The 13,538-nt window shown below is 31.6% G+C and overlaps 1 protein-coding gene and 1 long non-coding RNA gene across 2 annotated transcripts; both read left to right on the top strand.

The window, feature by feature from the left end:
- Positions 1-3,288, top strand: LOC140177355 (uncharacterized). Its single transcript, XR_011869195.1, has 3 exons — positions 1-523; positions 1,963-2,053; positions 3,067-3,288. It is a non-coding gene; the product is annotated as an uncharacterized lncRNA (long non-coding RNA).
- A 3,589-nt stretch (positions 3,289-6,877) lies between these two features.
- On the top strand, positions 6,878-11,990 carry LOC112730400 (protein NRT1/ PTR FAMILY 5.4-like). The gene is made up of 3 exons (XM_025780488.3): positions 6,878-7,093; positions 7,287-7,504; positions 10,139-11,990. The coding sequence occupies exons 1-3, from the start codon at positions 7,039-7,041 to the stop codon at positions 11,708-11,710; spliced, it is 1,845 nt and encodes a 614-aa protein (XP_025636273.2). The 5' UTR covers positions 6,878-7,038; the 3' UTR covers positions 11,711-11,990.
- Positions 11,991-13,538: the final 1,548 nt, after the last annotated feature.

The raw sequence follows: 13,538 nt of genomic DNA, 5'->3' as shown, positions 1-13,538 counted from the left end.
AATGCACATATATAGAAGAAAAGAAAGGGAAGAAACGAGAAACAGGGGAAGCTTGAAGGGGATGAGGGAGAAAGGAAGAGAGGGAGGAGGAAGGAATGGCGCCGGTTGAGACCTCGCCGCCGTCGCCGTTGCCATCATTGCACGAGAGAAGGGAGAGGCTCGCAGTGGAGGAGTCGAGAGGGAGACAGAGGTCGCGATGGAGCTGTCCCGCCGCCTACGCCGCGCCCTACCACCGTCGCATAGCTTTCATAGCCGCCGCGTTTCACCGCCGTTTTGGGTGTCTCCACCACCGAACCTTGGTCGATGCTACTACCACTGTACGCGAGAGGAAGAGGAGTGATGAGACAGAACCCGATTGAGCGAGAGAAAGGGGGTTGTCGTCGCCGCCGTTCATACCTGTCATTTCTCGAGCTCGCCGTTGCTGCGTCTTCAAGGAAAGGGTCTCTCTGGAAGAACTTCCTTCCGCCATTTCCTCCTTGACTCACCTCACTGACATTGCCAACCTCTGTAGTCTTCAAGGCAGGTTGCTAACTTTTTACTATTTTGCTTCTTGTTCATTGCATACTTATCACATCTTAGATCCTACAATAAAATGGAGTTCTACAATTAATATCAGATTCGTCAAAGTACTGAATACTTTAGTCACTTAACAGTGGTTTTGGATTTAAGTTCTGAGAATGGAAAAATTTGGTGGTCCAATTTTGACAATAAGACAAGAGTTATTGATTTTGTTATCATTTAGCTATTTTATTATTGATTTTGTTGAAATTATTGCCTTCAAAGATGTGGCTCCTATTTTTCATGTACATGAATTAATAATGATTTGGATTGAAAAATTATAGTTGAGTTTGTTGTTAAAAATGATCAATGAGCATAATTTGTTGGTAGAAGTAGAATTTGTTGCTGTAAATTAAATTTGATGTTGAACATATCACTGAGTAGTTTTTTTTTCAATTTCGTTGATGTAAATCGTTAGTACACAATTACACATGAAGTAGATTTCGTGCATGAAACTTTGATTAAGTGAAGTGACTGAAAATTAATATTCTATTGCAATCCAAATTCAATACGCAAAGTTTATTTATTTAATTGACACAATCTCTAAATTTTGTTGAACGATTTTGTATGTTCAAGTATGCCATGTTTAGTTTCTTAAGTTAAATACTGCACATATATACAAGCTAAGTTAATTTCAGTCTGTAAATTCTTTCTTTTTCAATATTGTTTGCTGCTTTGGATTGAAAAATTATAGTTGAGTTTGTTGTTAAAAATGATTAATGAGCAGAATTTGTTGGTAGAAGTAAAATTTGTTGGCTCTCTCTGTCACTCTGTGTTGGATTGGCATCACCTGAACTTGCGCCATGGGGCAGGTGCTTCATTTGTTATGCTGAATGTCAAATTAAAATCAAAGTTAATACTATTTCAGAAGTTCATATTTATGTTGACTTCCTTTCATAGCTTTATACACTGGATGGCTGGAGCTTTATACTTTAGAAAATTGTAGTAAGGTTCCATGAAGTAAAAAAATAAAGATTATACTTCAGAAAATTGTTTCAAACACCCCATTCTGAATAATGTAAATAGTTGTAGAAGACTGAATTAAATCAAACTACTAAATACTGAACTAAACTGAATGGGAGGCTAGTGACAAATTTCCCAATGCTGACTACAGGTTCTAAATATGAGGGGGGAAGCGGAGATGTAAATATTATGCAACAGGTTTCTTTATATGTAGTGTAAACTATAGAAGAGCCCTCTTTCCTCTGAGATTTCCTGTTGACGCTAATTATTACAATTCTTGTTGTGGTTGATTGACATCCTTCTTCTGCATGTTCATGATAATATTATGTTTTGCATGAATTTCAAGCAATTTTCTTTGAGCATTGAACATGCTATTTTTATATTGTGTGCAAAAGTTTTCCAGCTTCCTCACTTTTTGATGACCTGCTCTTCTTTTTCTAGTCCATTTGTTCTACATAGTGTGCTAGCTCCAGTACTGAGCCTACCACTTAACCCAAAAGCAGCTGCAGAAGCAGAGAAAATTTTGATATAGGTGAGTTAAATTAAATTAGAAAGAAATTAAATTAAATTTACAACTTAAAGCATATTGCCAGGTTGTTTTAATGATGCATGTGCTTTGAACTTTGAACTTTTAATGACTTAATAAGGACTAAGTGTGTGAATTCTTTTACTATGATTGGCAGTAAAAGATTAGAGAGTGCATGGCTAAATTTTATTTTTGGTCTTATAAATTTCACCTTCAATGTATGCTTCATTGGGCTATGCTGTGATTGACAATTTGAAAAGGAATAGAAATATAAAATGAGTCCAAACTAAGGTTACGGCTATTACGGTTTGAATGGTTAAATTTTGTAATGGAATGGTTCATAATGAAATTGATTCATTCTATTTCATCCCACTAAAATTCTGATTCTTTTGTTCTCAGTTTGCAAAATTTAGCATGAGCTTTTTATGATTCTTATGTTAGACTTAGAACACTTTCTGCCTCCTTTTACTGAAAAACAATAAACTTCATTTTACAATTTTAATTAATCAATAATGCCACCTTAGCTTGTTAATTATATATGCTACATACTATTTAATTACTGCCACTTCTATTAATAGTTGTATAATATTAGTTTGCATTGAGTTGAAGCTTGCCTAAAATCAAGTTCCTATGAGCATACGTGATGGAAATTTGTGCAAATCAAAGTGGCCATATAGCCTTAAGTTTTGAATGAATAAAATTAAATGTAATGATGATTAGAGAGTGGATGTTAGAGACAAGTGCTTCTTAGCTACTCATAATAATTATCCTAGGAAAACTACCTTGCAAGCCAAGCCAAAATAAAAAAAAAATTAACATTAATCCAATCAAAGTTTAAATCCATATAAAATTATTAGCAGAAGCACTAGTTCTTATTATACTTAGTATATCCTTTTTATGTGGCTCAAAATCTTAGCAAAAGCTCTTTGTTGTTTAGTGGTTGAAATTTTAATGTTGATTGACTTATTAAACTTGTGCTCCATATTTATTATTAACATGTTTATTTCTTTTGCTAGCAGGAGGACATGATGTGAAGAAAATATATTCTAAGCAAATATAAGATGGGATGGGTCTTATAATGATTTCTGTTATCTAAATGTATTATTTTAATGTGTTCTTTACTTTTTGATTAGAGACTTTATCCAATATTACATGTAATTGATAAATTACTCCCTATTTTTATTAGTGTTGTAATGGATATCTAGTTTTTAATAAAACTTTTATCATTTAGATTTATTGAATTTCTTATTCTTAGATTTATTTGTGTTTAATATCATTTTGGGATGTGATTATGCTTTAAAAAAAATTAAATTTCATAAAACAAAACAGGCTATGGTCACGGTAAAATAAGCTATAGCCACGGTGAAAACCGTTACCATAGATAAGGCTATGGTTACGGTAAAAAACCGTGACCATAGATAAGCTATGGCCACGGTGAAAACCGTAAAGACTATGGTCACAGTTTTAAGGCGGGGTAATCATAGAGGCTATGATCACGGCAAAAAATCATGACCATAGATAAGGCTATGGTCACGGTTTTAAGGAGGGGTGACCATAGAGGCTATGGTCACGGCCAAAACTGTGACCATAGATAAGGGTATGATCACGGTTTTAGAGAAGGGTGACCATAGAGGCTATGGTCACGGTCAAAACCGTGACCACAGATAAGGCTATGGTCACGGTTTTAAGGAGGGGTGACCATAGAGGCTAACTGTGACCATAGATAAGGCTATGGTCACAGTTTTTACGCGTGACCATAGATTAACCTATGGTCATGGTGAAAAAGCGTGGCCTAAAGTGTCAGAATTTAAAAATTGAAACCGTGACCATAGAAATCGTGACCATAGATAAAAAAATCGTGACCATAGACCTATGGCTACGAGAGAAGTGACCATAGGTCCAAAACCGTGACCATAGATCTATAGTCACCCTTTTTTCTATGGTTACCGTGACCATAGGCCTTTTTTTTGTAGTGGTTACAAAAATTGATGCCAACATGCTAGATTTTATATTGACTGAAATTTGTTAGAAGTGTCAGAAATTATAAATTCGATATGATACAATTTTATGTTAGAAAAAAAATTGTATTTAGTTAAATTTGTGAACTTATTTTATTGTAAAAGAATCTTAATGATAGGTAAGATATTTTAATTATCTATATGATTACATATTATATAAGTGTTAAGTTAGTGTGTTTAGAAAATTAATTGATATATATATATATATATATATCATTTATTTAATTAAATACTTTAAAATGAACTTTCTATTTTTGTAACTAAAATAATAAAAAATGTTACAAAATAACTAATATTTTGTAACAAAATATTATGACACAAAAATTTAAATTGTTACGAAAAATATTTTAAATGACAAACATTGTTATCACTTTTGTAACAAATTTTAATTTTTGTATTAAAAAAAAATTGTTACAAAATATTACTTTGTATTGTAACAATTTCATTTTTTGTTACAAAATTTTTTTGTAACGGGACATACTGCAACAACCCTTTTTTTGATACAAATACTGAAATATCTTTTGTTTCAAAATTTAGATTTTTTGTAATAATTTTTTTTGTTACAAATATTACTTTTTCTTGTAGTGAATTAGTAAGAGGACTTTGATTTAACATCTATTTAAAATATATTTTCATATAATTATATAACATATACATATATAGGGTGTGAATTGATGATCGGGTAGAGTTGAGACTCAACCCGCACCACCCTACCCGATCTACAAAAGAATCCTATCCGCAGCCTACTCTACTCGCTGCGAATCAGATTAACAATCTTACCTAACTGGATTGTATCGGATTGGGTATCCGTGAATAGGATGCATCTCATTGCTAACATAAATGAAACGTGTACAATTAGGCCATTGGACAACAAAAAAGAATCCTACTAGGTAACTAACATAGAATCTGCCAACTTTTGCCAACTCTTATTGGATTGGACCCAAAACCCACTAACATAAACAAATCATCCCAACTTAACCCTAACCTAAGCAGCTATGCTACAACCCCCCCTCTCCCTCTCCTCTCTCATCTCACTCACATTCCCACAACCCTAGATAGATGCGCCACCGCCCCTACCGGTGCCGACAAGCGTCCACCTGCGACAAGACACCAGAGACGACAACCAGAACCATCACTGAAGAGAGCCCCGCGTGCCGTCAACCTCCGCACAACCACACCGATAACCTCGACCCGAGCATCCATACGCTACGAGACGCTGGCAACGACAACCCAAGTCACCACGCAAGGAAGACGACGAAGCCATCAGCCGCGACTCCTCTCCATTGAAGACAACGTTACCCACCCCACAAATCATCCCCAGTGGTCCATCGCTGCGCCGCACACCAACACGTCAGCACAGCCACACCTATTACTGCCTCCAAGACGCGTCGTGCAAGTTCTTCCTTCTCCGTTGTCGTGACTTTTAACGACCGTTCCTTTTTTAGAGATGTTTTTTTGGATGTGTTTACCTAAGAATGTGTCTTCTAACGGTGGTGTTTTTTGTGGTTATGGATATGTCTTTTTTGTATTGGATGTGTCTGTTAATAGAGGTGTCTTTGGTGATACAGGCAGATGGTTTGGTGGTGAGACGATGACGCGACGATGCAGGTGGCTATGCTTGTAGGATGAGTTTCTCTTTCACAGAAATGGTAGTGTCACAAAATGGGATCAGGAGAAAGGGGCGGTCAGCGTCGATTGCGATATTCCGGTGATGAGAGAAGATCAGGATATAGAGATTATCGAAGAAGGATGAGAGATTTAGAGTTATGTGACACTTTCATAAGCTTCACATAGCAATAATTTACAAATCCTAATATTTTAAAATTATAATTAATGCAAATCAATACATTACTAATTGTATTTAAAAAATAATAATTAATTATTGTTGTAAAAAATTAGCAGATATTCTTTCTATACTCAATATTTTTTCTAATATTATTAACACCCGAATGCCGGATGAAAAAAAAAAAAAAAAAAAAAAAAGAAAACACGCTAAGAGAGGGAGGACATTTCACGATATTAATGGACAATTTTAAATTTTAAATTTTAATTGTATTAGTGGGGAAGATACTAGCGGACTAGTGGTACATATATGCCTTGTTAAAAGGTGTATTTGGATTCTAATCCTAACTATGATTAGGAAGATGTTATATGGAACTCATAGAGAAAAGAAAGGAGCCTCTCTGTGTTAGGATCCAAAGACCAAAGAAAAAAAATCTGAACTAAGCACATGACGTCATCTAAGACACGGTAGGTCTAGAGCAATCGAACCTAACTCCAAACCTGACTCGTCTGATGCAATACCTGACTATCCTGCAAAGAGAAAAAAAAACGTGTCACTCCCATAGCTGTGGCAACGAGTTTCATGGCATGACAGGAGAAAAATGGCATCATCACCATAGCATTACACTTATCAATTTACTACTGCATATGTCCCTCTCCGAGTTAATGATACACATTTTTACCTTGTTTGGTAGCTTAGTAGTAGTAGCTCAACTCGCTAGGTATCTTAATAAACATAAATAAAATTGTCATGTATATATTAAAATTTATCATAATATATTTATGTATAAATATATGTTATTTAATTTAATTTTAATATATATTTTATATTATAACATATATTTTATATTAATAATTAATTTTAGTGTTGATTTTAGTATACATCTAATATATTTTGAACATAAAATAGCACGTTTCACATGCCCCTGCTCGTTGTGGTCAAAAGGACGACCTGGAAGTTATTACTAATAAGGGGAAAATGCTTAGGTACTCTAGTGATAAATTGTAACTGTTGGAACCACCTAACAACGCGAGAATTATTGAGCACCTTAATTCATCTTTTTCTATTGGTATTTATGAGAAGGGGAAGTAACCAGTAAGAATGCGAGAGCTACCGAGAATCTTCATATAATATCGGAGCAATTAATTCCGACACGGTTCACCACTTCACCTCTCTATCTAATTTCGGTGATGATGAAGTTTCACAAGTTACTGAAGCCACAACCAGCTCCATTTTTCATGTTAGGTATTCTTTTTAACATCTCTACTTTCTTTTAAATAAGTCTTTAATTGGTCTTTGAAATATTACTCATATAAGTGGATTTTATTCCTAAAATTTTATTTAAAACATCTAATTTAGTCTTCGAACTTGGAAAAACGTGAAATTTACTTGATTGTTCTGTCTCTCTCCCCATCAATTGGGTAATTTTACGTTTCAGGTTTGTTAATAAGCTACAACTTCATGGAAAATTGGCTGAATTCTACGATGATGGACTATCTCACAGAGTCACTGATGAATAGTGAAAGGGATAGTGTTATAATTAGAAATATGCAAGATGGCTTGTCATGTCTATTTGTTGTTATTGCTCATCTAATCTCAGAAGCCTACACCGGCAATTTCATTGCAATAACTTTTTGTGCAAGTGCCTCCGCCATGGTAGTTAATTACTATTATATTCGTATTACTATTTCAATTAAGACAAAATAGAGCGAACTAAACTGATAGTTAAACTAATATTAGTCATTATTTTGCAAGATTTATATTTTAGAGTTTAAAGTTAAAGGATTTATTATTTGAAATCGAAAATTTAAAATAAAATAAAAAATTTTAAGTTTAGTGATGTTGACCGAAAAGTATTGACTCTTTAACATTATTTTTTAATTAAATATGACACAATTAACAAAATTTATATTTTTAGTCAATATTTAATTAATAAAAATATTTTTATATTAAATTTTAAACCGTAAATTTTAATAACATAAAAATGAATTATTAATCTAAAATGTTGATAAATATTAATAAAAAATTTTAATTCGTAAATATTTTTCGTTAAAGATTTAGCTAACAAGTGAAAACACAAGCTAAGTTAACACATTAAACACTGAAAAATTATATTAAAAAAACCAAAATTTCAAATTCCTCAAATATTTATTCTATGAAAAATATATGAATCTCCTGTTTGTCGTAGCAGTAACTTTGTAGAACATGCATTGAAACATCGTAAAATCCTTCTGTGTAAAAAAGTGTGTTTATTTTGTAAGAAATAAAGTTAGAAGTTTAAGCTAAAAATACATAAAATAAGAAAAAATTTTAGAATTTTTTATTACAAAGATAAATTGATTATTTATATTTATTATCTATTACATATTACTAATTTTATAATCAAAATATGTCATATATCATTTCCTCATTACAATTGAAATTAAATCTTTTTCTCTAAAATTAAAAAGTTCTTCTCTCCTCCCTCTCCCTCTCTCTATCTCTCTCTTATTCCTTCACCCACTATATCTTTCTTATATATTATTATCAATGACTAATTACAAATTTGAGTATTAAAATGTGTAACATGATATTCTCTAATTGTATTTAAATAAAATTAAAATTAAAATTAAAATATAACTATATTATATATATTATATATTACTAACTAATTTAATAACCAAAATGTATCACATGACACTCATTAAAATTGAGAGAAAATATTTTCCTCTAAACTTAATAAACTCATTTTCTATATTCTCTTATCTACCTCTCTCCATTTTTCTATTTCTTTCTACCATTTTCACTCTAAATATAATTTATAATTTATATTTTATATTAGTAATTTGACAAACCAGAATGTGTCCGTAGATATTTTTTATTACAATTAAAATAAATTTTTTCTTTCCAAAATTAACAAATTTCCTCTCTCATTCTTCTTATTTATCTTTTTCTCTCTTTTCTCTCATTTTCTAATTTTCTCTACTTTTCTGTTTTACAAAAAATAAAATTAACAAAATAATATAATTCAATTAAATATATTATTGTTATTATATACATATTTTTTATTTAATTTTAAATATTTACTGTTTATCTTTCTAATCTATATTTTTACATTTGTTCCTTTAAATATTTATTACATATAATTTAGAGAGAATACTAATGTTGTGATTAAAAGTTAGAATCAAGATTCAATTGTTTAAAAAAAATTTAATTTTGAGTTAATTTTTAACTATTAATATAATTTTTTTATGCTAATATCTAATTATACTTTTATATACATAGAGAGAAAAAAAATATTACTTTTAAATAGTAAACATAAAAATTAATTATTTCTATTTGTGCAATAGTCTTAATACCTAATCAAATATAAAAGTATACACATTAAATTCTTTTAAATTTCATATAATGAATGTTAAAATTAATTTTTAATAAAAAATTAAGCTTTTTCACATAAAAGTAATAACTAAAAATCTTATTATTTCATCTTTTTATCTATAGAGAGTCTGGTCTTCTTAACCGATGAAAATTTTTGTCTCCTACAACCTTTTTATAAAAATAATTTGATTTTATAAATTTTTTGTGCCATAATCTATAATGTCTTGACAAAACTGACATAGTTTTAAAATATTTATATTCCCGTAATATTATTACGAGTAAAAATATTAGTACTATTTACTAATTTAGTTCCCCACATGTATATCAAACTAAATACGGTATATTATAAAATAAATAATAGTTTAATATCGTTTAATTTTTAGTGAGTTTTCCTTATAAATTAGCTCTTTAAACTATTATTCAAATAAATTAAAGAAGATAAGGATATTGAAATTACATTTAAAGTTAGACTATGTAAACAGTAATTAAATTTTCATATAATAATTGTACAAAACTGGTGATCATATCATATGATAAGTTATAATTAAGATAGTCTCTATTTTTTTCCTCCTCAGATTCTGAAAATGTAATTTTATAACTTATTCCTTTTATATAATTGAAATAACTGAATAAGAACTGTTTTTTGAAGGTTACTTTATAGTTTCTAAAACAAAAGATTTATAGGAAATATCTCTTAGATTTTAATTATCTTCAAATGAACCGATTAAATCACTTAGATATTTACACAATGAACAAAGGTAACCAGTAAAAGAAAAATAAGTAAATTTCACATCATTGGACTTAATCTCTTACATTAAAAATATTAGTAATGATTAATTGATAGCTACAAATCACAAAATTTGTTGGCCTCCTAGTACTCTTGTATTTATATATCCAATTTGTTGGTATCTATTATCTACATTGTTTTTGCAGGGTTCAATGTTGTTCTGGATATCTTCAATTTCAGATCGTGAATACTTCGAATATTATATGGTCTATGTAGCAATTGTTCTTATTACAATGGGAAACGTCGCCGGTAGATGTTTGTGCAAAGATTTTTTTGACTCTCAATTGGAGGAGATAGCGAGAGCTAAAAAAGAAGAATTAGGACAACAATGCACAAACAACAATGCAAGGCAAGACCATACCTTTTCACTGTGGAAGATCTCTGTATTTTTATTTTCGTTTGTCGCAGTCATTATTTTCTCTGAAGTTGTTGATGATAATTATTCGTGGCACGGCATCATATTTGTGTCACTATTCATGGTAGGGAGCTATATGTTGTTCTACTTTGGATATGCATGGTACAAACATGAAGATTTGCTTGTGGAAAAAAGCAATGTTGGCAAGTTTTGTAGAGTGTGCAAAGCAGCTTATAGGAAAAGGACTTTGGAATATTTAACCTCAGAACGTGGATACTACTGGAAGAATTATAAGCAGGGACATCTCTATGAGGATAACCATGGCCAGGGTGGGGTTGTAAGGTTGTTACCGCGAGTACCTTGGGGGTTTGGATGGTTGGAAAAAGCAGCTATAATTGACAAGAAACAAACTGAAAATCATGATGTCAGTCCCCATATGCAAGAGACGAAAGGGGAGCTGTGCACAGTTAAGCAAGTGAGAGAAGCCAAGAGCACTGTTTTGTTGCTCTGTTGGGGGTTTTGCTTATTCCCTTACAGTTTTGTTGCGGCTTCTGGGAACAGTTTTTTTGTTTCACAAGCGAGCAGTTTGAAAAGTGTCATGCATATTGACATTTCATCTCTCTTCTTACTCGAGACCACCATGACTGACATGGTAATACCAATGTTTTTCCGGCTAGTGGAAAAAGCTAATGTGGCTAAGAAGATCAACAAGATCATCATCAAATTTGGAGCCAAGAGAAAAATAATAGATTCAACTACCGTGAAGATTGGTATTGGAATGTTTCTTGCTGCGATTTGTTGTGTCTTCGCATGGAGAGTGGAAAGACATATACTGTATTCGACAGGAATTATGACTACAAAGGCCTTGATTCCACAATTTCTGTTGTTAGGAATGGCGGAAGCGCTTGTTGAAGATGGTCTATCCAAGTTATTCGAGAACTATGCATCGGAATCTGTGAGGAACTTTGCTGAGCCATTCAGTAATCTGGTGAATGGTATAGGAAAACTCTTGAGCATACCATGGTTCTTGATTTTCGACAGGTGGCTTTATGAATCAAACACCGCCAGCCGCCATTTGGACAGATATTTTCTCATGTTAGCAATACTCAATATTGTGTTTCTTCTCGGTTTTTTAGTTTATTATTACAAGTTTGTGCACGATAATGAATTTCCAGATGACGAAGAAGAAGAAGAAGAAACAATGATGGAGCAAATATTGGTTGAAGGTCTAGAATCAAACTTTGAAGAAGCAAATGGTGAGCCAAATTCGGCAACTAGCCCAGGGCCAGACGTTACCGAAGAGGATAAGGAAATTGAGATGGAGCAAATATCAGAGCATGATCATGAAATAGAGTCAATTTGAGAACATGCAACCAGAGAAGAACATTTGACAATAATCTTTGAAGGAGATTCCAATCTCCATAACAACGGAGTACTTGTTGTCGTAGTAGAAAGTAACGAAGTATAATTGCTTGTTGTTCTCATTTTAGACTTGTAATTTTTTTGTTACAATAACTGTTCTAGTTACTCCTCTCTTTCTGTTTTGAGCACCTCTTATATTAAAGGTGACTCTCTATTTGTAGTTAGTTGAACGAATCAATAATATGAGGTGTTACTCAATGAAACCTTCTTCTTCTCTCTAAGAGCAATTTACTTTACCAAATCAGTGTGGTACCTTCACCAAATTTGAACATGTATTCATAAATTATCTTCCCAATTAACAGCCTTTTAGAGTGATCACGGGTTAGAAATTCTTCTGTAATTCTTAGAGCATTTTTGTTATGTTTTTTTGGGCATGAGGTAGTTACAGACAGTTCCTTATACCCATCAATAGCAGAGTACTAAGAACGTAAATATCATAAATGTGATCTTCATAATACAAATGGCTTATGCTTCTGTTTATCGAAAGGAAAATTGTAAATTCTTAGAAGTTTTTGCCAGGTCGTGTTTAATGAATCAGTTTTTCTATATCTCTGTGTTTCCTCCGAGTTATTCATCTTTGCCACTCTATTAGAGTAAGTATATTGTTGTGAGCTTTGTAGATGGAATATTCTGGGTATATTACCAATTTGTAACGAATCTATTCTTCTATTTTTAGTGTTGTTATTCGGTTACAACAACAACTTAGTCACTCCTTTCTTTTTGTTTTGAGCTCCTCTTATATTCAAGAGTCTCTCCCTTTCTAATTAATTAATCAATAGTATATGGTATTATTATTCAGTGAAACACTTCTCTCCAGTCTCTGGGAGCAATTTACCTTATAGGATGTCACTTGGGCAGGGGCAAGGGATTCCTCTTTGATTCCCGATCCCCGTCCTCGAGCCTAAACTCTTCTTTCTCACCCTATTTTTGTCAAAGGAAACTCTTTGTGTCCCATCTCCATTTCCTTCCTCCTTACAAAAAGAAAAATACAATGTACTGGTACAATCAGTGGCGCATCAGAAATTTCATAAGAGGCACCAATTAAATATAAAATAAATTAAAATATAATATAACAAAAATTATTAAAATATAATTCATAGCATATATATCAAAAGAATAATTATATTATATAAAAGTCAATATTTAACTACATACTTTAAGATTTTTGTATTTTTTAAATTTGCTCGACGATGTTTTATGGAACTAAAATCATCAATTATCATCTATGAAGTAAATTTTGAAGCAATCTCCTTTGCAATATATACAATTATATAATCTGCTAAAAATTCATCTTCCATCGTATTTTAAAGCTTTATTTTAATAATTTTTATAGTAGAAAAAACCCATTCAATTGTTGCTGCTGTCACAGAAAAAATTAAAAATAAAACGAATTAATCTATCAATTAAAGGATAGATATTTGATTTTTCTGTCTATGTCAATTTTTGACACAATTCAACAAAAATAGACAAATTTTAAATTTGGAGCTTTAACCACATCAAGTTTATAATGTTGTAAGTGGGAGCCCCTAGGGGAGAAAAGTGTGCACTCGCAACCCTGCTGTGATAGTTTGAATTTGATGGAATAGGAAATTAATCATTAGATATCAATTGAAATTTTGTTGGGAGATGGACTATTTTAATTACTAATATATGCTACTGAGTTAGTATAATAGCATTGTTTTTATTAATTATTAGAATGAGCTATTTATTAGTAAGAGCCAATAAAAAATAGTCCAATACATATCGCAGATTTTAGTTAAATTTTAATT

This window comes from Arachis hypogaea, chromosome 12 (genome assembly GCF_003086295.3).
Source record: "Arachis hypogaea cultivar Tifrunner chromosome 12, arahy.Tifrunner.gnm2.J5K5, whole genome shotgun sequence".
Taxonomy (NCBI): domain Eukaryota; kingdom Viridiplantae; phylum Streptophyta; class Magnoliopsida; order Fabales; family Fabaceae; genus Arachis; species Arachis hypogaea.
Note: the sequence above shows the minus strand (reverse complement) of the source record. Positions and strands in the feature narration are given on the sequence as shown.